This window comes from Drosophila subpulchrella, chromosome 2L (assembly GCF_014743375.2).
Source record: "Drosophila subpulchrella strain 33 F10 #4 breed RU33 chromosome 2L, RU_Dsub_v1.1 Primary Assembly, whole genome shotgun sequence".
Lineage (NCBI taxonomy): Eukaryota > Metazoa > Arthropoda > Insecta > Diptera > Drosophilidae > Drosophila > Drosophila subpulchrella.
Genome location: NC_050610.1, coordinates 25,282,674 through 25,308,782, shown reverse-complemented (window position 1 = coordinate 25,308,782; position 26,109 = coordinate 25,282,674). Strand labels below are relative to the sequence as shown.

The following is a 26,109-nucleotide window of genomic DNA, read 5'->3' as shown; positions in this document are numbered from 1 at the left end:
CAACTCGAGCGATCTCTCTTGCTCTTCTTTTCTGGCCTCTCTGTTCAAAATTTATTAAGTTGTCAACTGGCAAAAATGTTGGCAATTTCTGCCCGTCTGCTGCGCTTTAAAGAAAGAAGTTAAAGTCCGATCCGCAATGAAGCGCCGCTGGTGGGCCTCGAGTGTGATTACTCCACCCATTTCCACAGCCGTCTCTTTCCACGCACATTGCCCCGTCTCTTTCACATTTCCAACCGCCTATTTGGTATTCTTTTCGCGAGTCGCGTTTAATGAACTTTAACAAATGTCAACAACTATGATTTGCTGTTCTTCTCCGCCAGCTTTTCGATCCCCTCCAGTGGCGATTAGTCGCGGTCCTAATTTGCATATTTAATTTGCTTTATTTCTGCGTCTGGCCAAAACAGCTGTGGCTTGGAAATTATATTTCCGTTTTCCATATTGGTTCAGCTCTCGAGGTGCCCCTAATCACCTACTGAATGGAGACATTAAGGCAAATAAATTAGCCAAGATTCTAGGCCCTCGAATGGCCACCCACTAGAGGCCAGCAGCAGATCCAATATTTGCGCTCTTTAAGAAGCTCAATTTCAGGCTCTTTGGGAAGACGAGAGCTGCGCAAATAGAACAGCTTGGCAGGCAACTCGTTACTCTAAACACAGCGAAGGACTTGCCTGGGCAACGAACTCGAAGTGCATTTGAGAATTAAATGTTTGCTAATTCGCTTGATTTCCGAGGGTGCACTGGGAGAAACATTGGGGCATAACAAAAGTTATTTAACATTTTGTAAAGGAAACTAAGATCTTTAATGTTGGAGTTTCGACTTATGAAAAGCCCTATTACAATATATTGTACTGAAGATCTATATTTAATTGAAGGTTTTACGAGGTTTAAGGTAACACAATTTTTCGCTCTATCCCTGCGATGTTTAACCTTCGCAGCTTGGTTTTTTGAGGTAAACCGCAAAGGGAACCGTCCACAAAAAACGTACGAACAATAAGAAAAAATCGAAAACCAACAGGGCTCAGATCCGAATGCTCCAGAGAGTTCCCACTTTCGGTTTCAGGCCTCGTTGCAAGGTCCTAAAAATAGCCGGAAAGCCAAGTGAGCCACTTAAGATCGGCGGTTCTGGTGGTTCTGCGGTTGTATCATCGGGAGCACCACCTTGACTCCTCTGATTCCGATTCCCCAACCAGAGCTCATCCCCAGCGACATCGATTGTGTTTCGTTTTTTTCGAACTTTTTTAGTGCGAGTATTGTACGCAGCGACTTTCTGATCGAAGCTTTTTAATTGTCGACAATGTTTGTGGCAAGTTTTTAATGAAATTCGTTTGCCGGTTGTTTCTGTTTTTTATGTCTGCGGTTTGGTTCTGTGACATTGCAGCGTGTCCTCCAAATAATTCATTAACACTCTGTCTTGTTAAGTTTAATTTGGGATCGGTTGCCCCACTGCGTACCCCTCTGATCTTGCTTGTTCTTTGGATTTTTATGGAAGTGAAATGAAAGTAGGGACTTTTGTTGGCAGCTCTTTAAAGGAAGAAAAGCTCTTAATCCGCCAATCCCAAGTGTATAAAATTTCAAACATGCCAACAACGATACACTTTCCTGTCGATCAACCTTCGCCCCGCTCTTCTGCCGCCCCTGGCTTTCTTCTGCTCTTCTGAAGAAAGAACCAGAAGAAAGAGCAGCGGAGAGACGAGAGAAGACCCCGCCAGAGGTAATTTGATATTTTCGTTCCCTTTTTGCTGGTTAATGAGACGAATGCACAGAAATTTATGATCCGGTAAGCAGGCGCAGTTTTGTTCAGCATTCAAATCTGGGCATCCGCATAGGTCCGCCCCTGCTGGCCCAAAAGCCAAGAGATACAGTTAGAGCGGCCCACTTGATTGATTGATGGCAATTGACGGCGCTGTCCGGCGCAGAGTGATCACAATTCGACTAACGAGAGAGCCCCACTGGGGGCAAACGTCATAAATCCACTAATAAACAGCAACCACAGCACTCGGTGGTACTGCCAGCGACCACAGCGAATAAATTTGTCTGCAGAAATGAAGCCACAAAAAAGGATTGCAGCCGTAAAGGGGAACCCAAATGCGGAGACGAAAGGCCCGGCAAATGTGCATAAATAAGAGTTTAAATAAGAGAACTCGGGACGCTTCGACACCCCGAACTTTGCAGCCTGACACTGGGCACAACAGTTACTTTTCGAATTCATCCGCAGCGTGGATCAAAACAGGGAAACACTGAGAGAAAATGGGTGTATATTTGATAGAAACAATTTGAGAGCCTCATTCTAAAGACGGGTGTGATTGACGCAGGAACCTACTATTTTGTTAATGGGTCTATTTTAAACTTAACAGTATCACTAAGAATTGCAGCCTTGCATTTCAGGCACCAGAAAGAAGATGGTAATAATTTCAAATCTATGCAAAGGCACAACTTACACCTCAATAAACGACTGTAATTTCTCCTGGTGTACGACTGCTCGTTCAATTTGCCAAGCCGAAAAGAATTTAACGCTCGACACGAGACTTTTGCAACTTCATGCCACATAAACTATAAGGAAAACAGGCTCGGAGATCCCAGGCTGCAAACTTTTCTTCGACTCTGGGGAATTCTCTCTTATGCCTCGGCCGGCCAAATTAAAATGTTCTTTCAACTACGAACTTTCGACAATAAATTGAATTGAACAACAAAAGGCGAGTGCTGGGGACGAGGGGCAGGCCTGTGCCTGCGGGGATCCGAGAGTTCGACGCGATTCTCCGGTTCCCCGGTTCTCTGGATCTCTGGGCCCTGGTCAAAGACATTTGTCATGTCATTTCTGGCGGGGCAGGAAACGACATGTGGAGGAGAGTCGGCGAGGAAGAGGAGGAGGATCCCTGCCAGAAAAGGATGAGTTTATCGATACGGCGGGCAGTACCGCTAAGGAAAGGAATATCTAGAGGAGTTACCTTCAAGGGTGTCACAAATTCGCACTGGAAGAAAAGGCGGGGGGAAGCTGAGAAATTGGGGTCGCTATCCGCGAACGCGTTATCGCTTCACAAATTAACAATCAGCGGCAATAAAAGTTGTGCGTTTGTTTATGGTGGGTCTGAATAAAAGGCTGAGGGGATGGGCTGGAAAATCCAGATGAGGAGGCGTGCGGGCCTCCAGACCCGAGTTATCCTTATCGGGGGCCACTCGCTGGCCTTAACAAATTCAATTAAGCATTTTAATATCCGAGGCCACGGAGGTGTTGCACTCCGGACACTGAAATATTAACTTGATTTAATTTATGAATTGCCCGCCAGTGGCAGGAAGTCGATGTGGTAATTTATGGAACTTCAGGGCAAACCGAAGGACCCAGAAACGAAGTGGGTCAAAGTTGGAGAAGCCCTGAGCAGGCAGTTCCAAGCGGGTTGTAAAGGGGTCTGATAGTGATATTGCTGCACAGAGAGAAATACAAAGAATAAGAGATAATCAAACATTTTCCTGGAGATCTATGATTCGATTCTCAAACTTTTTCGAGAGATCTGTAATATTTTAAGTATAGTGATTGATACTCGACCTAGTTTGTAAATGATAGATGTATTCTAGACTGAGTTCATTATTTTCACTGTAGTGTAAGGACTGCCTCAGGGGGAAGTTCTGTTGGTCTCTGACTTTCCTCAAGGGCATTTACATTTGCAGCCGAGAAGAAGGGGGTGGGGCTGGGTGGGGCCTTGGCCCGAGTCCCGTGCCCATTTTTTCTGCAATTTCCCTTTGTTGTTCCCTTGCAAATTGCAACTGCAATTACACGAATTTTGGGGGCTCTACAGTTATTCCTGGGTCGGTTTTTGCCGGTCCCTTGCTTTCGACACGTTCTGTCCGCTTTCAATCAGTAATTTCTGGCCCGGCTGCCTTTGTTATGGCTCTTAATCAATAACTGTGCGGATATGCCCCGCATATACCCTCCACCACGTCTCCCCTGCTCAGTTTTTGGCCGGCCCTCGGGTTGTCGTGGCAGCCCATCAACATGATACAATGTTGCAGGTTTTATTGAGGCGGCGGCACCCTGAGAAATGAGCTCATGCGATGATATCTGCCCAGCCGATGATGATTTCTACCTCTTGCGTTAATGTTACACATTCAAGCCGTCTTCGGAAAAGACAAACTCTTGAAAAACGTTGACAATACCTGAAGATGGATTTGATTTATGTCCACTCGGCATACATATTTCCAGTAGCCAGCCGAGATAAACACTTCCCATGAGCACTCAAATCAACTAATCGCCGTAATTTTTTAGCAGTCGCTGCTTTTTGTGCTGTGTCGCTTTTGGTCTCTGCATAAGTCGCCTAATAATCGGGCATAATTCATTATTTATGTGTGGCTCCGGCCCAAACATAGATATCTTGATAGATCTTTAGATCTCTGGACACCACCGACAAAGTGCCAACAACGTCGAGGAGAGACAAAAGACCAGACATGCCAATGACTGTTTAAAAATTCAACGAAAAATTATCGTTTATATTTCGCTGTGTGCTGTTTGCTTTTCACATATCATTTTGGCATTAACTTCTCTTCACGCACACGTCGATCGGGCCAAGTTATAAAAATGATTGACAATTTAATTTGCAAGCCAAAAACTCTTGTGGGGATTTATGAAATACTTGGCTTTGTATGGGCCGTGTTCTACACACAAAAATATGCAAATCCGTTTGGCCATAATCATCATCATCGCCAGCATTCAGCAACAATGGGCCAGATTCGATGTTATGAATGTTGGCAACCCACACGAGGAATTCTGTTTCTTTTTTTGCTCCACAGGCTGGTCAAGATTTTTCGGCTTTCGGGAAGTGTGCACTTGACGAAAAATTATAGATTGTTACAGTAATGGTTAGTTATAAATATGTTTTCAATATATTATCAAGAATTTAATATAAAAATGAATTGAAAAATGCATCTTTAGTTATAACAAATATTCAATCCTTTTTTCTAAATTTTCCTAGCTTCATTCTAATGGATTCCGCTTCTAGTGTACAGGAAAGAATGAAAAACAGATTCGGAAATCTGTAAAGTTGGAAGCACAGCTCTCCGCCGGTGACGACAAATGAGACGGGAGACAAAAGACAGAAGACAGTAGACAGTAGACAGCAGATAGGAGAATGCAGGCTGCAGGCTTCAGTCTACAGGCTGCAGGCTACAGGCTACGGAGAATGGCAGAAGGGAGCCCGAAGACTGGTCGAGATGCACGTATGCAGATTGCCGGCCATTCCAAACCTCGGCGAAAAAGGTGGAAAAAAAGAAGGAGAAACGGGAGGAAAAAGCAAATCCCCAGCTGAGGCACAATGTTTTGGGATCAAGCTGGGTCGGGATTGGGATTGGGACTGGGGGACTTGGGATTGGAAAAAGCTTCGCTCTGTGTCTCCGGCTCGCGTTGAGCTCCCCTTTTTTATTTGTCTCTGAAATCTTGTTTGCTTAAAAGTAAAAATAATTAACTAATTAAAATTGTGAACCCGCTTGTTGCGGCTTTCGTCGCAGGACTTGGGCTGGGACATTAGGGCCAAATAAGCTGCCAGCCTTTGGCTGCTGACTTTTCTTTTTTTCTGCCTCTGGTAAATACTTTTACAGGCAACAACGATATGCAAAAGCTATCAACAGAGCATCTCTGGCCGGGGCTTTCCAGCTCCGCAGACCTGACTTTGGCTCTGGGTTTGGGCCTGGGCTCTTGGGCCTTGTAAGCTGTTGATATGCTCATTTAGAATCGCACGTTTTTTCCCCAGAAGTTGTTAAGAGTCTTGGCTTTTGGAGGGGGCGGAGCGATTGCATTGATTGCCATTCGCATGCAGATGAGCTGGGCAGAAGAATCGGAGACAGAAGACCGAGGACTGAGGACCGAAGATAGTCGCAGCACACGTGGCTTGACCTCAGACTTTGGCAGCTCATCTCAGCCGCGGACTTTGACTACCACTTTGGCCCATCAATCAACACACTTTCAGTTTTCTTTTGTGCCTGAGTCTGTCCCCCAAAAGGCGAAAAATAAAAGACCACAAAGTGCTAGTAGAGCTCATCTGGCGGCGTATTGATTTTGGCCGACAAGTCTGGCTTAATGGACAGCGAGACGAGTTAATTGTTTGAGCCTAGCACTTAGATCCTCAAGAAGAAACAACTAAGGAGGAGAAGCTATTTGTGATTGACGGACCGAGGATTAAATTAGTGGCCAGAACTCGCCAGCATTAGAAGTTCGACTACGCGATGACCTTCGAATCGAATGCAGATTGTAAACCGCTTAGACCTTTCCCAGTCTTTTGTTCAGAATCCAATACTGGGTAATAATTTATTCCGGCCATAACTTTGCTAAATGCCTGAGTTGGACCCACGTAATTCGTTTTACGACCGCGGCTGTAATTATTATATTTAATTTAAATTAACTTTGCCAACTTGACGCCGTCGTGCTTAATAATCATACGTATGAATGTTCTTGTAATTACTTTTTAACACCATTTAAAAACACTATTTTAAAATATTTTAGCTATTAAATAAACTTGATTAGTGGCTTCTAGCAGTTATAAGATAAATGACTAAAATAAGTAGCTGCTTAAGTCTGTAAGCTAATCGCCAGCATTCGTATTGACCTTCGACAAGTTGGGAGTCAAGAACTATTTTTAAAATTATTAGTATAGGATAAATTTTATTTCTATAGCTAGACTGGCCTATATGTTAACCGAAAATGTATATTTATTTATTGATCACAGCCCATAGCACCCTGTTCTACTTGGCCGCTGAAATGGGTGTAACCTCTTCGGCTGCCGCGAATTCTTCACTTTGGCATCGGCCTCGCGAATCGCGCATCTCCTTTTCCCGGCTGTCTCCGTGACTTGGAGGAGCTGTCTTCCCTCCGATTCTCCATTCTTCGCTCCTTTCTCCGCTCTTCCCGCGGAAGACTCGGCTCAGAGCTTTGAGCTCTTGGCGGCTATGCAAATGCAGTAGCCAATGCCCTCGGGTTGTTGTGATGTGTGCGCGCGCGTTGAGCATTTCAGATCCCAGAATCTCCATCTCGCCCCCTCTCTTTCGCTCTCTCTCGTTCTTTCTCTTTCGCGCGTCAGTGTGTGTGTGCGCTTTAATTGCACGTTTAAAAGCAGCCACAGAAGCGGTATTTACTAAATATGGCCACAGAGGCAGCCACAGGAGCAACGGCTCACTGGCAGAAATCAGGGGTTCAAAGTCAGCCTTAAGCGTTTAAAATGATTCTTCTTATCAGTAGTATTTCTTAAAAAAATTGTATTTAAGCATTCTTTTTTAGGTATTTTTTGATAGTACGGTCCTTTAGAGCATAAGAACTGGTAAAGAAAATTATCAACAGCTTACTACCTTCTCATTACTCACCAAATAAACTGCTAATATTATAGAGCTCTTAAGTTCCATATTATAAATTTCCCTCAGTGCATCAGCTCTGAGGCTTGGTCAGTGGCATCCACAGTATTGCACGCGTGTCTGGCTGCCTGTTGTCGCGTTTGGACCGCAAATTGATGCACATTTGATGCGTCGACGTCGCGGATTCTCTGGGTCCTTCTCCCCTTGGCTCATATATGCAAAATGAAAGCTCTTTCTCTTCGGAACGCCTTCATAACCCCTTCTGCACCCCTTCCTCAGCCCCTTCCCCACCCCCTTTATCGTTCCTTTGAGCCTATCAGTTAAGGTTTATTGATGTTTTGATAGCGATCAGCGCTCTCGGCTATTTTCGCCGTGTTCTTGCTGTTCTCCAGCTGAATGGCTCATCGGTTCCTCGGTGGCTTCCTTATGGTGTTTGTTATGGGCCAGGAGAGGCGATTATCTCCCGATGCTTAACTTGGCCCGCGAAATTGTGTCAAAAATTATGTTGTCGTGTGACGGCAAATGGCCATTCAAGGCTCTTATCTCGGTCTCCCCTCGCAACTTAATTAAAATATTAACTCGGAGCGAGAGGGAGACGGAAAGTGGGTTCTTTTAGCCATGTGGCTGGAGTGTATTATGGAATCACACTAAGGAAAAAAGCTGAAATCGTATTTCATAAAAAAAACCGGCTACGCCATGATTTTCCAACCATTTTGTCTTGGCCCAGAGATAAAGAGAGAGAGGGAGAGTTCGAGAGAGAGAGAGAGATATGTCTTGGACATAACTATTTCGCTTCAAGCCGCTGAATTTCTGAATGGCAGCGACTTCAGATACGTTCGCCGTGCGGCGAATTCGAGGTGAGTTTCTCCAGTTCTCTCTCGCAGTCTCTCTGGGCTGGCATTTATGGAATGTGAGCGCTCAAAAATGCGTTAAAGGTGTTTATAAAATTAAAATTGTGCAAAACAAGTCGCGTAAACGCAGAGAGAGGAAAAACTCTCTGGAGAAGAGAGAGAGAGACTCTCTCCCTCTCGCCGAGAAAAACGCAGAGATATAGCCACATTAAAGGGCATCGCTTCGGTGTTTAGAAAAAAGTGAATTGAGCCGAGAGACAAAGAAAATTGGTGCACACTGAGCGCCGCATACGCAATCAAGGAGAGGTGGGTAAAAAGGGGGTCTGGAGGGATCAGAGGGGGCGGGGCAGGGGCGCAGCGAGAGGGGGAACCTGCCACTTGCACCCTCCGCCAACTGAAAACCAGTTCAGTGTGTGTGCGTTTGTGCGAGTGTTTGTGCATTAGAGGAGCGACCACATAACTTGGCCAAATGGGCAGATCGTGTTCCCTTTGGCTTGCCTCGACCCCCCTTTTCTCTCCTGCGGCGCCCTTGCACCACCACTCCCTTGCAAGCCAACATTGTAATTGTGGGAGCCACCCGAAAATGAGATTTACGTAGATTAGCCAAACAATGCGAAATTACAACACCCAAGAACACGCGGAGAAAAATGCGAAAAGGGAAATTTGATAACCAAAACGAAACCTCTTATGTTTATAAGTATTCAAAATACGTATTTTTAAATAAACTCGTTATTAAAACATTAAGCTACGTATTTTTTTAGTATAATATCACATATTTTAAAATTAACAACTCACTCTGCTTGCTGAACATTTTTAGATAAACCTGATAATGTGATTCAGAAAAACCCAAGTCCGAAGATAGATATACCTCTTAACTTTTCTCTCTGTGCAACAGCAATAACATCTAATTTCGATGTTCGGGCAACTTTGTATACCCCGAACTTATTCCGAACTTGTTGGCAGACCGCTGTTCCAGCTGCCAATCCGTTGGCTTTCGTTTCGGCTGGGGAGAATAGGGGATCGGATCGCCGGAAGGGGCTGGCAGAATGTCTTAGGAATCTGCGAGTGCAGTTCCCACATTCCCCCGCACTCTCCCTTTTCCTCCTCGCCCCCCATGTAATTGCCTGTAATTTAGTGTGTAACTGCAATGGCAACAACAAATCTAAGATGACAACAACCACACGACTAGCAAATTATGCTGTCTTTTTCCACTTTTTCTACTTTTTCACTTCTTTTTCCAGTGCCAGTGCCAAAAGGAAACTCCAAATTGGGCGGAGGAGTTTTTGGGTAAATGGAGGGGCGGAGCGGGGCTGGCGGTTTGTACTACTTAGTTTTTCTGTTTCTTGTAATTTGCATAATGAGATTTTAATTTTTACGCTCGCATAATAATCTCAAGCGGTGCGAAGGAGGGAGCGAGACGGGGCGATGAGTAATCCCCCACTGCCACTCCCACTGGGACGCAAGTTCGTTGCCTAAGTCTTTTGTTTCGTGGCCCGAATTAAAGTGTAATTTGGTTAGCCATTAGTTGGTCAGACGCGCTAGAGACGGTACGGAGGAGCCGGAATGGCGGCATTTGATCGCCTCTAATTAAATAGCATTTCCGCTTCTTCGGCTAGAAAATGATACAGCGGCTATAAAGGCAACAACAGCTGCTCGGAATGGCCAAGAAGCAAAAGGTGTGGCGTGGTAAGGGAAAGGTAAGAAGGAAAAAGGTCCAGAAGATGGCCAAAAAGATTAAGAAATGCACGTGTGAGAGCCCAGAATAGATCGTTTTTAAGTTAAGAGTTGTATGCTGAAGAATTTGCGTTCGTCAACATATTATTTCCTGATCCAGAAAACACTGAAATCGAAAGATTGCCATAATACATTTTTTCTCGTATTAAGAGTAGGCCGCACAAAGTTTTCCCAAATTAGAGAAGTTCCTCTCTTTTCTTCTCTCGATTCCCAGCAGTTTCTCCCGCAATTATCTTCGATAATTGCAAATTCCTTTCGATGGCTCGGATCCGATGCAAACTTTTGGGGCCAAAACAATGATGAGCAGCTGGCCAAGTATTTCGGCTTCTCACTAAAAGCGAGTGGCAGTTATTCCAAAGAGTGCTCTCTTTTAGCCTTCGGGGATTCGGGGACTTTGTGCAACTATTTGTGGCTTTTGCTTTTAGAATTATTGGCTTTTTTCGGGCAGCAACTCCCCTGACTTATATGTTCGTATGTGATTCTTTCAACGACTTTTTTCCTTTGCTCGTTTTTAATTTGCTTTAGTTGGGGGCCATAAAAAAAGTTTGTTGGAAGTCTGGCCCTTTGGCCAGAGCTTCTTGTTTCACTTTTTTTCTTCTCATTTATTTTTTTTCATATACGAAATTCCGATTTTGCGTTTTTTTCAAGTTTGGGTTGGGTTTTCGGGTCTTTTATTGTCTTCACGACCACAGATTGGCTTCAATATGCGGCCGAATAACAAGAAGAGGGGATCGCGGGCATTCGAATTTAGTTTTTAGGGTCTCGACTTCGGACTTGGGACGCATTTTATGATTATTGAGCTCCCAAATCGCACCAGATACTGAAAGATCCCTTATAGTATGGATGGTTATCCATCTCTTTCTCAATTCTTTAGATTGCCGAGTTCAGACCTCATCATTTCAGTTTCGGTTTCTGTTATTTTTATTTTTGCGTGAGCCAATTATGCGTTTTGTATTTCATATTTTCGTTCGTTTGTGGTTAATTTTCGGGGAGCAGGGGCGGCCAGTCTGCTTTTCCTCCATTGTAATTAAGGAAACGTGACTTTTTGTCAGATTTCATCAAATCTCTTCGTTGTCGAGAATTGGCGTTGTTATTCCAACTTATTGTTGTTTCGTTTTCTCCGTCCCGGTGTCCGTTAATTTGGTCTCTTTCACGTTGTTGTACTTTTGATGAGATTTGATTCGATTTGATTTGCCTTGATTTGCGGAAATCATCTAAGCCAACGAAGGCGAAGGGATCAGGGTAGTTAAAATAAAATTAGCCATTACCTCAATGAGCCCTTAGATCTGCCAATAAACTGGCATTCCAACTAACTAGATCTGGAGTGATTCATCAAGTGCAAACTCGGGGAGGTGATCTAGGCTCAGGTCTATGATTAATAAAGATGCATCCCATTGTATTTCAAAAAATTCCTAGTCAAGAGTATGGCATTCCACAGTTCTTTTTCCTAACTTTTTGTTGTAAACATTGCGCTGAGTTGAAACTCGTGTTGTTGTTAAATTGCTGGGAAGTTTGGAATCGCGGCTACATTTTCAGTCAGTCGGTCGCGGGTTTTTTTCCTCCGTTTCGTTGTCGGTTTGTTTTTCGTTGTTTTCTGAGAGACAAGAGAGGTCACATTTGATAGTCTGAACAAAAATCTTGTCGACGTCTCGAGACGCTCTTGTGCATATAGGTATATATCTATGTGTTCAGAGAAGAATGGGTGATCTCCGCCGCCGAAGAGGAAAGACCGAACAAAATGCCTTCGTTAAGCGATGCCAACGGTTTTGGGCCTTGTTGATGTTTTTTTCAAACTTTTCCCCTATTTTTTGGGCTGCCCATTTTGTTTTTGTGAGCGGAGAAAAATGTTATAAAAATGTAATTACCCGATGATGAATGGATTAACTACAAAAGAGTGAGAAGCCTGCGCTGCGCAGGGTGCGGATGAGGATGGTAGTTGGGGGGATTTTGGGTGGTGTTTTTCTGGAGGGGGGTACACGAACGGGAACTGCCTGGAAATTAAGCTCAAAGAAGGTAACACGAGTTAACAATGGCTTAATTGCAAAACCGTTTGAAGGATACCCTTACGAATATATTTATTTATAGTTGTAAAATAAAATTTGAAATTTTAATCTAAAGGATTCTGGGTTTTTTCTTAAATGCATTTAAGTGAAGATAAATTCCCCATCTATTACGACCTAACCAACATCACAAACCGTTACCAAACTCATCATAATTTCGATATACCCTTCCCAATCTAACTGCACTCGTGGCATGCACCGCTTCCATCTAACTCCCCTTCCCCTCACGATTCCCTACGGACTTCGAAGTCGATGTTTGAGGCCCGATGTCTGATGTCTTATGTCTGATTTCTGATGTCCAACGTCCGATGTCCGACTGACTGACTGATCTGACTGGGAGCGGGTAATTGATGCATGAGATTAGTTTTGGGGCCCAAGTACGTGGAAAATCCATAAGCGACGCTCGTTGTTGTGGATTCGAGGCAGTTGGCGAGACAAACGTTTTAATGACCCACCCGGAAAGTGGGTCACCATTGGAAAACGGAAAATCGGGAGTTGCAAATGGGAGTTGGTAGTGAAACTAATGACTCACCTTGAGAATGCACCTGCCCACGGGTTCGTTCTCGGCGACGGAAACGTTGTAGAAGCTCTGGTCGAAGATCGGTTCGTTGTCATTAACATCGTGGATGGTCACCAGAACGGTGGCGCTGGAAGACATTGGGGGAACCCCTCCGTCCCTTGCGATAACCGTAAGCTGCGGCACCGGTTCCGTTTCGCAATCGATATGCGATCGGGTGGTGATCAGGCCCGTTTGGGGGTCAATCTGAAACCACTGGGCATGGGTTTCGGGTGTTTCGGCGAGCGAGTAGCTCAGGACCGAGTTCAAGCCCTCATCGCGATCGTGGGCCAGAACTTGGAGAACCGATGTACCCGGATCGGCCACCTCCATCACATTGGCATGATAGAGATCCTGCTCGAACTCCGGTGCATTATCGTTAACATCGGTAATCCTCAGGAAGATCGATTTCGAGGCGTGCAGTGGCGGAGTTCCCTTATCGGTTGCTATTACACTCAGTGTGTAGTTGGAGACCATTTCCCTGTCCAGCGGAAGATGAACTATTACCAAATAGATACTGTTATCTCTGGTGGTCAAGGCGAAATGACCATCTCCCCCGTTCAAAGTCACATTTACATTGGCGTACTCCGTCTTGGAATCGGGATCATGCACCGAAATCCTGGCCACAAATTCCCCTGGTTGTGCGGACTCCGAAATTTTTGGAGATGCATCATCACTGAGGAAGATCACATTTATCGTGGGTTGATTGTCATTCACATCGGTGACTCGTATGGAAACAAAGGCTGTCGTCTCCAGCGGTTGTTCACCATGATCCTTGGCCACCACCACAAGTTCATGCAGCTCCTTGGTCTCAAAATCCAATGCCTTGTTGATGAAAATAGCTCCTGTTCGGGGATCTATGCGAAACATTTGCTCCTTGTCGCTTTGCCTTCTATTGATCGCATACTCGACCAATCCATTCTCATCGGCATCCGTGTCTGATGCATAAACCTGAAGGACACTTGTACCCACAGTGGCGTTTTCGGGAACCGTGGCAAAGTATCTGCTCTGATTGAAGATGGGTTGATTGTCGTTTACATCCTGAATGGTGATATTGACAGTCATGAATCCCCGCAACGGCGGAGTTCCGCCATCTAGAGCTTCGATAAGGAGGCTATAACCTGGGGTGGTTTCTCTATCCAGGAAACCACTGATCTGCAGGTCCAAATAGAGAACACCATCCCTTTCCCTGTGAGAAGACAACCTAAAGGCGTCATTAACATTTCCCGAAACGATATTATATCGCTGGGTATTATACGGTTCCAGATCGAGATCCCTGGCTGGGAGCAGAGTTCTCTTAACCTCCCGCGGGGTGTTCTCTGGGAACTCTATGTGCATCGAGGGTTGTGGGAACGTGGGAGCGTTATCATTCTCATCTTTGACCGTGACCAGCACTCGAATATTACGACCACTCAGGGGAATGGCCACCAGACTGTACGAGGCCCGAGTTTCTCTGTCCAACTTGACCTTGGTGCGGATCTCCCCCGTGGCCCGATCTATAGCCAGATCCGTTTCCACTCCGGCCTCCGCCACGATGATATATGGCGGACCACTGTCGATCCCATCGAAGTCTCCTATATAGCCGATCTGATGATCCACCGCCACGCCTTCGAAGACCTCGAGCTTCCGCTCCCTCTCCTTATCACTGGAGGCAGCCTGTGTGAATCCCAAGAGCAGGATCATCAGTAGATGCAGTAAGATACTCCTCAGCATGTGCGAGGGATGTAGGGCGGGTGGCGAAGATCTCGATTTCATGATGTTACTGGAACGTCTCCGGCATCGATGGAACATCGTAAAGTCCTTCGGCTGGTGGTTCGCCGTCGTAGTCCTTGTTTCCCTGGCGGCTGCCGAATCCAATGCGGCTTTCATGGTTGATGGATCCACTCCGGGTGGATTCTTTTGGAAAAAACTAACAGGAGCTAAGAGCGTCCTTGACTGAGGTTGCCTCCTTCCAGCATGGCCATTGGAATTCTAAAAGGAATAAAGGAATATATTAAAATAATGTTTTCAATATACATATATCATGTTTAACTGAAAATAAATTTTTTAATTTTTAAGCCTTAAGCTAATTTAATAAGTATATGCTCCCCACTTCTTTTTAGCAGCGAAATAGTGACAAATGTGCTGACCATAATCACCGCCCACACTTGAAGCTTTATGCCTAGACAAAAAGCCAACTTTGAGAACCCCCAGGAGAGGAAGAACCCATAGTTGCGGCTAATAGACTGATAACTGCCCCAATGCGCTTAGCTCCGCCTGATGACTGCTATGATGATGATGGTATGGATGGGGATGGAGTTGGAGTGCTGAGGATGGAGGCTTACGCATGGTGGAGGCATTTCCATTTGGCCATTTGGGGGAATTTGAAATGCTAATAGACGGCCGAGAGAGATCAGGAATGAAGACAAAAGACGCGGACGATGCCGATGTCGATTCTACCTGCGTGCGAAAGGTTCAAAGGCTAAAAGGGTCTCGGCTTGCTTTTTGGGCCTCTGTTATACTGGTTCTGGTTTTTGGGACTGGGCTTGAGTTTGGGTTTGGGCTCTCGATGAAATATGGCTGGCACACACACTCACACACATTCCGAGAGAGATCGAACAAACCATTCCTCGAGCAAAGTTGGATGACCAACTCTTCGGACTCAGAACTAATGCCTTGTGGCTGGAATTGGATTCGAAATGGGAATGCTTCGAGGTCCGAGCAATTCGTGGCGAACAATTTAGTTAACAAGACCATGACTAACACTTTTTTTTGAGTGGCCAAAACAACATTTGTTTCCACTGCAATTTGGTAAGATTTTTCTCGCGCGATAAGCGAAAAAAAAGAAAACGAAAAGAGGGAGGGCACTCAAACGAACAATATATAAAATTATGATTATTATTTTGGGAATTTCATTTCGTGATCAGATAGAGATCTTACAACTCCTAGCCCTCGAGAACCCGGCCCAGATGATCCTGTTTGATCGTGGCTAGCAATTAAAACCGAATTAATGAGTCTTGGGAAACGAAGAGATCAAACATGGCGTTAGAAGACTGACGGATTCTTCCCCTCAAATGATTGACAACCACCATCCTCCGAAGAAAGATATTTCTGCGGAGAAATTAGCCAACCGGGCCCAAGTCTTTCATGTCCATCGAGAGTTGCCGCTACCATTAGGCCTCTAATAACTTTATAATGATCATGTCCCTTCCTTCCATGACATGAGGCGTAATTTAATAAACTGCAACGGGGCCTCCATCAAAAAGTAAACTCGAGGAGTACGTTAGGCCTGAACTCTGTGATACGCAAATTACCCCAGGAGATGGAGCTGCCGTTGCGGAAACGTCAGTTTGATTTGCACTTGTCATAAGTTTAGATGAACTGCTAATACCCGAACACATTAGAAAGCCCGTGGAGCGGTTCCCGATCCCCAAAGACCCATACCGTTCCTGGCGCCCCGAGTTGGACAGCTCCCGTCCAGATCCGCAGATCCGCAGATCACTGGGATCGCAGAGCAGTCCGATTTGAGTGCCAGCTGGCGGTCGGTCGGTCGCCTTGCGTGTGGCTGCACCTGAGATCTGAGATCCGTTGGAAATGGAAATGGGAATGGCGGAGTGGTCGGAGCATGAGGGCTGTGGCTGTGGGAATGACCAGTGGATGGAACAAAATGATAGCTGGCACTGCGAGAAAAAAAGCTAAAGCCATGAAGGGTAATTAGCAATCTGGGTTGCCGTAGATGTATTTTACGATCTGATTGCCCCCAAAATATTATATCACAGAGACCTAAAAACAAACAATATTTAGAGACTCAATGATACTTTCTCTAGAAATTATATTACCCCAACAAATGATATTACTAATACCCATAATATTTCTTTCCGTGTGCTAATAAAACAGTGCACAAAGCAGATTGGGTAGCTTGGGGTTCTGTGCACTCTGGCGGCATCTAATATCGAATGACAAAGTTGTAATTATATTTGTGGTTCCAGTTCTTGACTGGAGTTCTAGGGAGTTCCTAACAATTTCACGTTGCCATCTCAGGTTTGGGCCATTAAAAATTATGCTTTTCCCGGGAGAACTTTTTGTTTCTGTTTCTTTCGTTTTTTCGTTGTTTTTACGAGCGCACAAAAGCTCGTAAAAGCGTTCCAACAAAAAGAGGAAAAATGAAAAATCTGAAACAAAAACAGAGCGGCATCAATAAAATCTAGTTAATAGCAAATAAAGGCAACAACAAATACCCATAACCCCGTGGTGCGGTATAAAACGTACACAATCATAACAATAACAGCGTAAACTTTACAGCCCAACTAATTAGGCTGGCGAATAAAAAAGAAAGAAAAGGAGGCTTGGAAGAGGAGAAACGGAGAGGATCAGTCCAACTCTTGAGGATTCTCCAAGATTCTCCAAAGAGCTACTGTATATTAAAAAATATGATTACCTTTAACATGTACCATGAGAAACCAACAACTCTTTTATGAGGGCTTAGAGATATGTATATGAGGTAAAGTTTTGAAATATAAGAATAAACATACTACTACAGAGTTTTAAGGAATCCGGCTCAAAGGACCAATATATATATCTTATTTAAATAACCATCCTTAGTCTGAAGCCATGTTAATGCTCCTCCTTAAAAGGAGTTTGAACCCAGATCCAGAGGCCAAAAGCCGTCAATGGGAATATGGAAAACCTAACTAGAGCAAAAGTTTCGCATGGTCACGAGAAAAATTAAGGAGAATCGGTAGCCGGAAGAAGTGTTTTGCCAGCGCTTAATCACTGACCAAACAGCGGGCAGCTAAAACAAAAATAAAAGCTCCTCAGAGACTTCATTAACATGCACATTACACATGTAGCAGAGATTTTCTACTCGAACAATTAAAAAGAGTCGAAGAAGAAAATCAACTTGTTTTGGCCGGTTGTAGTTGCCGCGGTTCCGCTCGTGATTTAACTGCAAATTATGCAAAATTGTTGTCTAAAACCAGAGGCTAAGTAGGTGGTAAGTAGACGCTTTAGAGCGTGTTTAATTAAATGTTGAGTAATTTATGAAAACTGCCGAGGGGGGAGAGTCGGTCTGGGTTTATACGGCCAGTCTGCCAGCTAATAAGTTACTTCTAATGACTTTCTAATTGTCCGACACACACGAGACGTCGGGCTATAAACAGCGAAACTTTAATTGTCCGCATATTAATCGAACTCATTTAGATGCAAATCCGAGAGATCCGAGCTCCAAGATCGGCTGGCCAGATCCGACATCTCAGAGAGATTCGAAGCCAACCAAGCGTGGATCACGTCAGATATCCAGTGCTGCGAAAGCGTGAAGTAAACACGAGAGTTTTTCTGCTAGAAATAGTGCGAAAATGCAAGTGATACGGAGTTTTCCTTTTCATTTCGATTTCGGTTTCCATTTCGATTTTACCTGCTGCTTATGTATTTATTGGATTTCACTTTTTAAAGGCCCTTAACCGCTGTAAATCAAGCAAGTTTGACACTTTTTAATTGCCAGTGAGGAGGATTCGCGATTCTGGCGAGGAATATCGCATAATAAGCGCTAATTAGTGGCAAGTGACAGCGAGAAAAACGGAAACAGATGATATGTTGTGGTTCATATCTTATCGCAGCAACGACAGCGGCAACATCCTCAACTTGCAGATGGAAGTTGCCTCCTTAAAATGTGCAAGGTCTTGCGTGGAGAGAAAATACATACTCTCACGTTAGAGACTGCTATAAAAAATAATAAAAAACAAAATCAGATTGTGGAAAAAAAACTATTAAACTTTCTATGTTTTAGGGAAACAAAAAGAAAAGGGGCACACATCGATACGAACTTGAAATGAAATCTATTTTAAGTCAGAAAGCTTAGGTGTTTTATTGACTGGAGTACAAGTATAGAACGCTTACGCCAAATCCATAGGCAACTACTAGAACAAGTACCCTTCCCTCATAAGACTAGCACTAGTACCTTAACTTTTCCGTGGACAGCGCATCTCGGGCGCAATTATGGAGTATTAATAGACTTACCCCGCCACCGGAAGCCTGTCCACATGACACCATCTTCCTGCTGACTCACATTCCAATTTTTGTTTGGGTAGCCGAAATCATTTAGCAATGATTGTCATGGCCCAGTGTGTTTTTGGCCATTGTTTGGCGCGTTTTATGGCCGCCATTAAGGCATAAAGCCAAGACGCAGCCCATAATGCTAATCCGCGATCCGATGCCTCGGTCTCTCGATCCGGAGAGCGGTTCATTAACTCACGGCAGCACCCGCCCCTTGTCGTAAACCTACAAATATTTCTCAATCAGCATCCGATTCCGATAGCAGCAAAAGGTAAAACGTTCCGATGCCGCTTATCTCGAGCGTTTGATTCTGGTATTCTGGTTCCATAACGATGGCTGACCAATAAAACAAATCAAATTATGTGGCCAACATGTTTATGGGTCCGAAAAACAAGTGTGAAAACTTTAAACGAATACCCGATTCACTGAACTGGATGAAGTAGTATAAAATATCCATAAAGACCTTTGATTTACAACTCTATCCAGAGTGAGTTTCTCAAAGGTATTGAAAATAATCATGAATAAAGAAATCAAAATAAATATATTACAGTATTTTGAACAGCTTTCAAGCTCTGCATCTAATTTTAAAGACGATAGTTCTATTTTGGAATTGATTGATATCATTTGGAATCTAATCTGGCCTTAATGATGTTCACCCGTGCAATTTCAGGGCCAGCACATGTGGGCCATAAAACGGACCCGAATCCGAGATTGATCAATGCGACGTGCTCGAATTAAGATGGTTATTGTGCTGGCAAATATTTATGCCCGCCTGACACGAGATGGGGACGCGAGTCGAAACTACAACCTGTTCCATTCTTTTCCCAGCTAGCGGAGAAGTGTCTTCATCCAGCGATGGACGATGAACATATTCGCCGACTAATCACAGGCCAAGTCACATTCGAATGTCCGCGGTGCCAACTCGCATGAGGCTCAACAAAGAAATTAGCGCGAGGAAAATCCCATTCCCCCTTTTCCACCTTCGAGAGCGGGTGTTTGCAGCAGGTGCGTGTCTTTCATACAGAGGCAGAAAATGTTTGAACTTTATATTTCAGAATATTAAATGAAAGTATAAATATTAAGGTTCCTAAGATCATAGAATTTATAAAAGTTACTAAGGAACAATTTCTCATAATAGAACCTAAACATGGTATTGAGAAATCGGACTTTAGGGTGGCCAAAAATAATAATACAATTTTGGGATCAAAGCAATTTAACTACCCTTTTTTTAAACCACCAATATCGAATGCTTTTCTTTCCGTGCAGGCCTCGGCCACGTCTAATGTAATTTTCCCGGCACATCGAGCTGAATGTGTGTGGTCCGCTCTGATGGCTTTTCCTCCGCACACACGCGAAAATAGATTAAAGCGTAATCTTTGTTTGTACAGCGCTAAGCATTGCGGCAATTAGTGGGGGAAAAGGGGGCTAGGGAAAGCCGGCGGACACTGGAGCAATTTAAAGCGCATTAAACTGCGTTTTGCAAGTTCGTGTCCTCAGTCTTTCGTTTGTGCGCCCGCACCTTCGCACCAACCAACGAACACCTGCTGCCTAGAGATAAAACGAAGATGAACCTTGAGTCCACAACCGTTAGGCTCTGATAAAGCAAATATTTAGAGGGACAAGAGGTGGGGTTGGGAAACGCACACACACACTCACAGCGAGTGGGAAATGAAAATTATATTCTATTCTGTTCTCCCTTCTCCCAACTCGGCTCAACTTTGAACTCGGCGGCCTTTTGTTTTCCCGTTCGGTTTCAGGCCAACCTAAAGGGAAGTGTAAATTAAGGGCCATAAAAACTGGTCCCTAATGTCCGACTGCTCTGGCTTTTAACAGCATGAAAATTGAAAAAGGCCCCCCGGTCGAGCGTTTCGTAATAATTTAACAACGCACAGAAATTTAATTGGAAAGGCATTAAAAAACCCGAGCACGCCCCGAACTTCCTCCTCGAAAATTGACAATTATAAAATAGTTTCTTGTCGTCGAGAATAGAAAATAGTGGAACAAAAAATTACAGAACCTGCTTTTAGAGAAGACTCGAATGCCTTCAAATCTATTTATCCATAATATTTCCCTTCAATTGACCTCGAATTTTATTTTTTCGGTGTAGAATTTCGTATTGTCATAGCTGTCTGCATCTGGTAGGGAGTTTTTCCAGGAATCACAGTTGGGCGACACTTTGCGCACATTTCCATTTTCCATTCCCTTCACGTGTCGCTCCGTATCGACAGAGATTAGAGATCGATCGCCTCAATCGTCGTCGCTCGGCGACGTGTAAAACAGGTAGAATAAAATTCCCAATGCCATTCCCATTCCCGATCTCCCAGCCACACAACACCAACGCCAAGAACACCGACTCTATTTGTTTTTTCACATTTTCCTCGGGAGCGTACCGAAAAAAAATAAAAGAAAAACGAGGCGAAGATGGAAAAGAGGAAAACTCGAACAGCACTTGGAGAAATGGAATACAAAGTGGAAGGCGAAGGCGAAGAAGAAATAGATAGAAGTAGAAGCGCCCAAGAGGAGGCGGTTCACATTCACGGAGAGTGTGTGTTTTCCTCTTCTGCAACTGCCACCTTTTCTTTCTCGGACTCGAGTCCATCGCTTTCGATTACCAATTTGACTATTTCAAGTTGTTTTCGCTCCTGTTTCCCCAGCAGAAGAAAGAAAAGAAAAACATCTAATTAGGCCCGGCCCCAGCTGGCCTTTCCAAATTCTGGGTGTTTACTTTGGTTTTTGGCTCTTTCATCTCTTATTGTTAGGTCTCGGAAGTTTATTCGGTTTCGTACTTCAAAACGTTTAACTTTTACCTATGCTTACCTAAATGTTAAGTAATCTGTTTTTTGAATAGGTTTGAAATGATAGTACAAGTGATTTCACAAAATATTAACACAATACATGCTTTTACTACTCTAAAACTTGTTACCATTACATTTTTAACCCTTACTGGCATACCATAATTATTTAAACGCGAGCTATGTGTTTTACGTAATTACAATTCTTTGTTACATAAAAAGTAAATATAGTTCTGATATTTTCTTAAAAATAATATGCTGCCTGGCTTTAATATTATTTTTGCATATTTCATAGACATTTTGTATTTATATTTAACACAAGGGCTTATCTATGCCCTAACTTCCCAAACATCATAGATTCACTTTTAAGAACAAAAAATCTATTTTTCTAGCTGTTTCCGAGGCCAAACTCATCTGGTTTTTCGCAATTTCTCTTAAAATGATAACTGTCTTTCCTGACATTGTCCCCCTTAAGTGTTGGCTTATTTTTGGGTGGTACTTTTCATCTTTTCTCTTACATTTCGTGGCCTCTTCTTGCTGCGGTGCTGCTTTTGCTTTTGAGCCGCTGAAATGCTGCGGCTGTTGCCAATATTTTTCACCAAAGGCGAAAACCCGCTGCCACAAACACAATGTTGTTGTATCTTTTTAGCCACACGGCCGAAGCGAGCCAAAAAGAACTCGTTTGACTTGTTGAACAATATTTCTTTTCGCCTTTTACTCTGTGTATTTGTTGTGCTGCTGCTGTGTTTTGTTTGTGTATTCGCAGTTGGATTTTCTTGGCTGTATTTTTAAAGAAACACTAATTTGCTGTGGAAATTCTGGGCGATTCGGATTATTTTGTATAATGATTTTCCACAAAACTTTTCTCACACGCGGCGAAAAAGCAGCGGCGACGGCGACAAAAAACGGTGACGAAAACAAAATAAAAACGCGGCGAAGAATTCGACGACTTGCAACGGAGATTTCAGGGGCTATAATAATTGATTATTTATTCGATTTGCTTCGATTTGTCTGCACTGCACTGGGTATTTTCTTGCACTTCCTTTTGGTATATTATTAATATACTTCTTATTATTATAGCCAGATTCTTGCGAACTCAAACTCAAATTCCGACGGCGACACGAGGAGAACGCGACTGAGAAACGAATTTCCTCCGCTCGCTGCGATTCTCCAATGTGGCTGCGACGAAAACACACGACAGACTGACGGGCCCTGAAGACCGGAGACGGAGACTGGAGCCGGGCGCTCTCTTTCTTCAGGATGCCCGAGCGCAGAAACCCACCTCGAAACCCACCTGTGGTCAAGAGATCGCTGTAATGAAGATGGCGAGCCACGCAGAACCACTGAGAGGTGGGTACTGAATAGCTACTCCCCAGAGTGGTTTGGTCGGTTTCTCCCGGAGAATCAAAGACCAGAGAAGAATTTCAAAAGGTGCACACACAATACACAAAATAAAATCGACGACAGGTCCACAATTAGCCAGGGAAGAGAGCTATCTATCTGTATATTCTCTCTCCGAGAGAGGGCCTGCTATAACTACCCATTGTTTTTGTGGCGAGCCCAGGCTCTTCTGGCATGTAAATTAGCTGTTCTCCGCGAGAGAGCGAAGAGAGAGAGGGCTCACCTGAGGAGCATAAACCGGTTGGCGGTCATGCTCACCTGTGTGCCAAGTTGTTGTTGCCGAGTGCAGTTGAAGTGGTGGCTCTACACAGGAAGAAACGATGCGATATGATATCCAATGATAAAATATTGGACAGGATATTACAATTAAATTGTTAAGCTATATCATAAAACAAAAGGATTGATTAAATTATGATATAAGTAATTAAAATTTCTTAAGGAGTTGATGTAGTTGATAATGTTGATAATACTCCTTCTTAGAGGATTCGAATTCGATTTTTTTTCTGTGCACAGTGGAGTGCGCAAAGGGGATCCAGGGGATGCAGGGGGTAAAGTGCGGCGTTGAGTGTTTGGTATGCAGCCCCCCTGCCCCGCCCCCTTCCGCTGCGCCATCCTCCGCCTCCTGGTCCTAGTTCTTCCCATTGTTTTTTGGTTTTCGGGGCTTCGAAATTAGGCAGGAGCAACAAAGTTGCGTCAACAACCAGACAATGCAAATGTTGCGTAAGTTGTAACAAATGAAAATCGAAAAAAATGGAAAAGGGGTAAAAACTGAGTTATGGTGATCGCTATACGGATAATGGCAATTGCAAGCAAGATCCTAAGTTAAAATCAGCCAAGCAGCCAATATACTCAAATTAGCGGTGAGTCTTGGCAAAGATGTTTATTCATATAAAAAATCCATTTCGAATAACAAGTTGTATTTTAACAGGCAATGAAAAATCCAAAGAACTTAATGGATTGATAGCCTCATTTTGGGTTAATGTTGGCAAAGTATAATAATTTGAAGCCTTCGAAATGGCATCTGAAGTGCACTTTACCGTTGCCTAATCGCGTCTGCCAATCAATTGCAGATCTAGAGAACTAAATACTTTTACTATTCGTTTTCTCCACGAACCATTGGAAATTTTGGCGCCTCGAGTAAAAGTTGCTGCAGCAACATTAGCGAAAATTCCGACCCGCTTTTTGGGGTGGGACCATCGTGCCGATGCCATAGAGCAGATTCCGATTCCGTTCCCAATTCCACGGAACTCTCGAGCACTCGCAAATTCAGCAATTTGTCTGGGAAACGTACACGAAAAGTGCGTGCCACATCCCGAGGAGCCGCATTGCGGCAAAAGTCGCTGTTCGAGGCTCGTTTATTGGGAATGCGCGTTGCACGTTGGTGGCTCAATGAGCAAGTGGGAATCGGAGTGGGAATGGGCATGGATCGCCCTGGTGGACCACGCCGGTTGCGGGAGGCTCTCCTACTCCTCCTCCTGCCGACAATGGACAATGGCTAACCATTTGGTCATTCGCCGCTTGTCAAAACCGTAAATGACGTCGCTTAGCTGTCGGCTTGCATTTGCCACTTTTCAAATGAAATGAGTTAACAGCACCAGCAACAACACCAGAGCAACAACAATCTTGACAGGCACTTCAAAAGCAAAGAGAGCAATGTCTGGCTACACCGGAAGAAATCGCAGATACGTCTTTATCAAAAATAATCATATTAATAATTATACAGAAAGTCTAATATTCAACGTAAAATAGTTAATATATATTTAAATATGTTAGTACGTTGAATTCTAAATGGAATATAATAATAATAATAAAGAGGCGTTCCTAGTTATTTAAAGAACATCCATCAAGCAACCAACAAAAACTAAACGTTGGTGGGGACTCAAATATTTCCTGATCTCTAACAAGTTGAGATATTTATAAAATAGTAAAATAAACTAGAGTGGGAAAACAAATAATTCTGAAATCGAATCCTATAGTTTGTGCTTTCTTATCAGATAAGTCTTAGAATTGGAATGTAATAAAATATTTTTGTAGCTATCCACTGTTAATCATTTCAATGTTAATTTTTCTAGGTGTAACCAAAGCGATTGGAGATCTGGGCTAGAGCGGATAAAGCTGGTCACTGCCGCCACCCACACGCAGACCCAAATCAGAGGCGTACTTGGATTTGTGGGCATATAGAGATATAGGGGGTCTGAAAAGGGGGGGATTTGCTGCCCGCCCGCAGCTTGCAAATCAGTTAATGGCAATGGACACAATTGAGACTCAGCCCGAGTTGAGTTGATGGATTTATGGATGGAATCCGATGGATGGACGGATGGATATGGTGGATAATTTGCAGCAGCCATTGAAATTTGGCACTCCGGCGGAGAAAAGAGAGAGAGCGGGCTGTTCGATTAGCAGATCAGATCAATCGATCGATCAGCGGGCATCTCCAGCTGCTTCCTGCTTTGTCAACATTTCGGGGCCCAGAACAACGTTCGACAATTCAGCATCTCAGCATTTAGGATTTCAGCTTTCAGCGATCGACGATCGACGTTCAACATCCAGCTTGTTGCTAAAAGCCCACACACAAAACGACAAAACGAAGCGAATCGGAATCCATCATGCGAGTAATATGCAAAGTTACATAGCTGCAACATCCTAGCCGGCAGAAATATGGGGGATGGGGATGCGGATGGGGACTGGGCTGGGCCATTCATTCGCCTTAAAATCAATAGCACCAGCAAACATTGTCGTTGTTGTAGCCGCTCTTCTGCTGTTGTTGTCGTCATCATCCTTGGAATCGTCATCATCAACAACTGCAAACAACATTCGCCTGTCAGCGGCAACATCATAAATTGTTGTTTAGCCACAGTTGCTGGCTGCGACTGCGATTCCGACTGAGAATGAGGCTGGGACTTCGCCTTGGTCTTGGACTGGGACTGGGACTTGGACTTGGACTCCGTCTCCTGCTCCTTCTCCGGCTTTTGACTTTTTGCAGGCTCCTCAAATACTCTCCCTCCTGCCAGGCTCTCTTTTCTGTTCGGTTCTGTTCGGTTTGCAGGCGCGGCTCTTGTTTTACACACTCCTCAGATGGATACTATGGACTTGGCATCAATCTTAATCCATGAGAACCACATTGCTTTAAAGCGCAAGGAGAAACGCGAATTCTTGAGCATATTATGTCTCAAATTGTCTTCATACTCAATAAGAAAGGAAAGCGGAACCACGAATTCTTTAGAATAAAATGGTCTTCGTCAGAAAGACCTTTTTCATAATATATTCATTTATAATCTGATCTGAAATAACAAATATTTTACCAGCTTATGAGCATTATAAAGCCTAACAATGTATTTTACGCTTTGATAACCAGTTAA

At 43.9% G+C, this 26,109-nt stretch overlaps 1 protein-coding gene across 1 annotated transcript in view; it reads right to left on the bottom strand.

Moving 5' to 3' along the window:
* Positions 1–22,517, bottom strand: part of LOC119546080 (protein dachsous) — a 72,173-nt gene extending 49,656 nt beyond the window's left edge. The window contains exons 1-2 of the mRNA XM_037852156.1: positions 21,868–22,517; positions 12,504–14,498 (exon numbers count right to left, since the gene is read on the bottom strand). Of these exons, the coding sequence (XP_037708084.1) occupies positions 12,504–14,396 (1,893 nt within the window). The 5' untranslated portion in view covers positions 14,397–14,498; positions 21,868–22,517. The remainder of the gene's footprint in view (positions 1–12,503; positions 14,499–21,867) is intronic.
* Between the last annotated feature and the right edge of the window lie 3,592 nt (positions 22,518–26,109).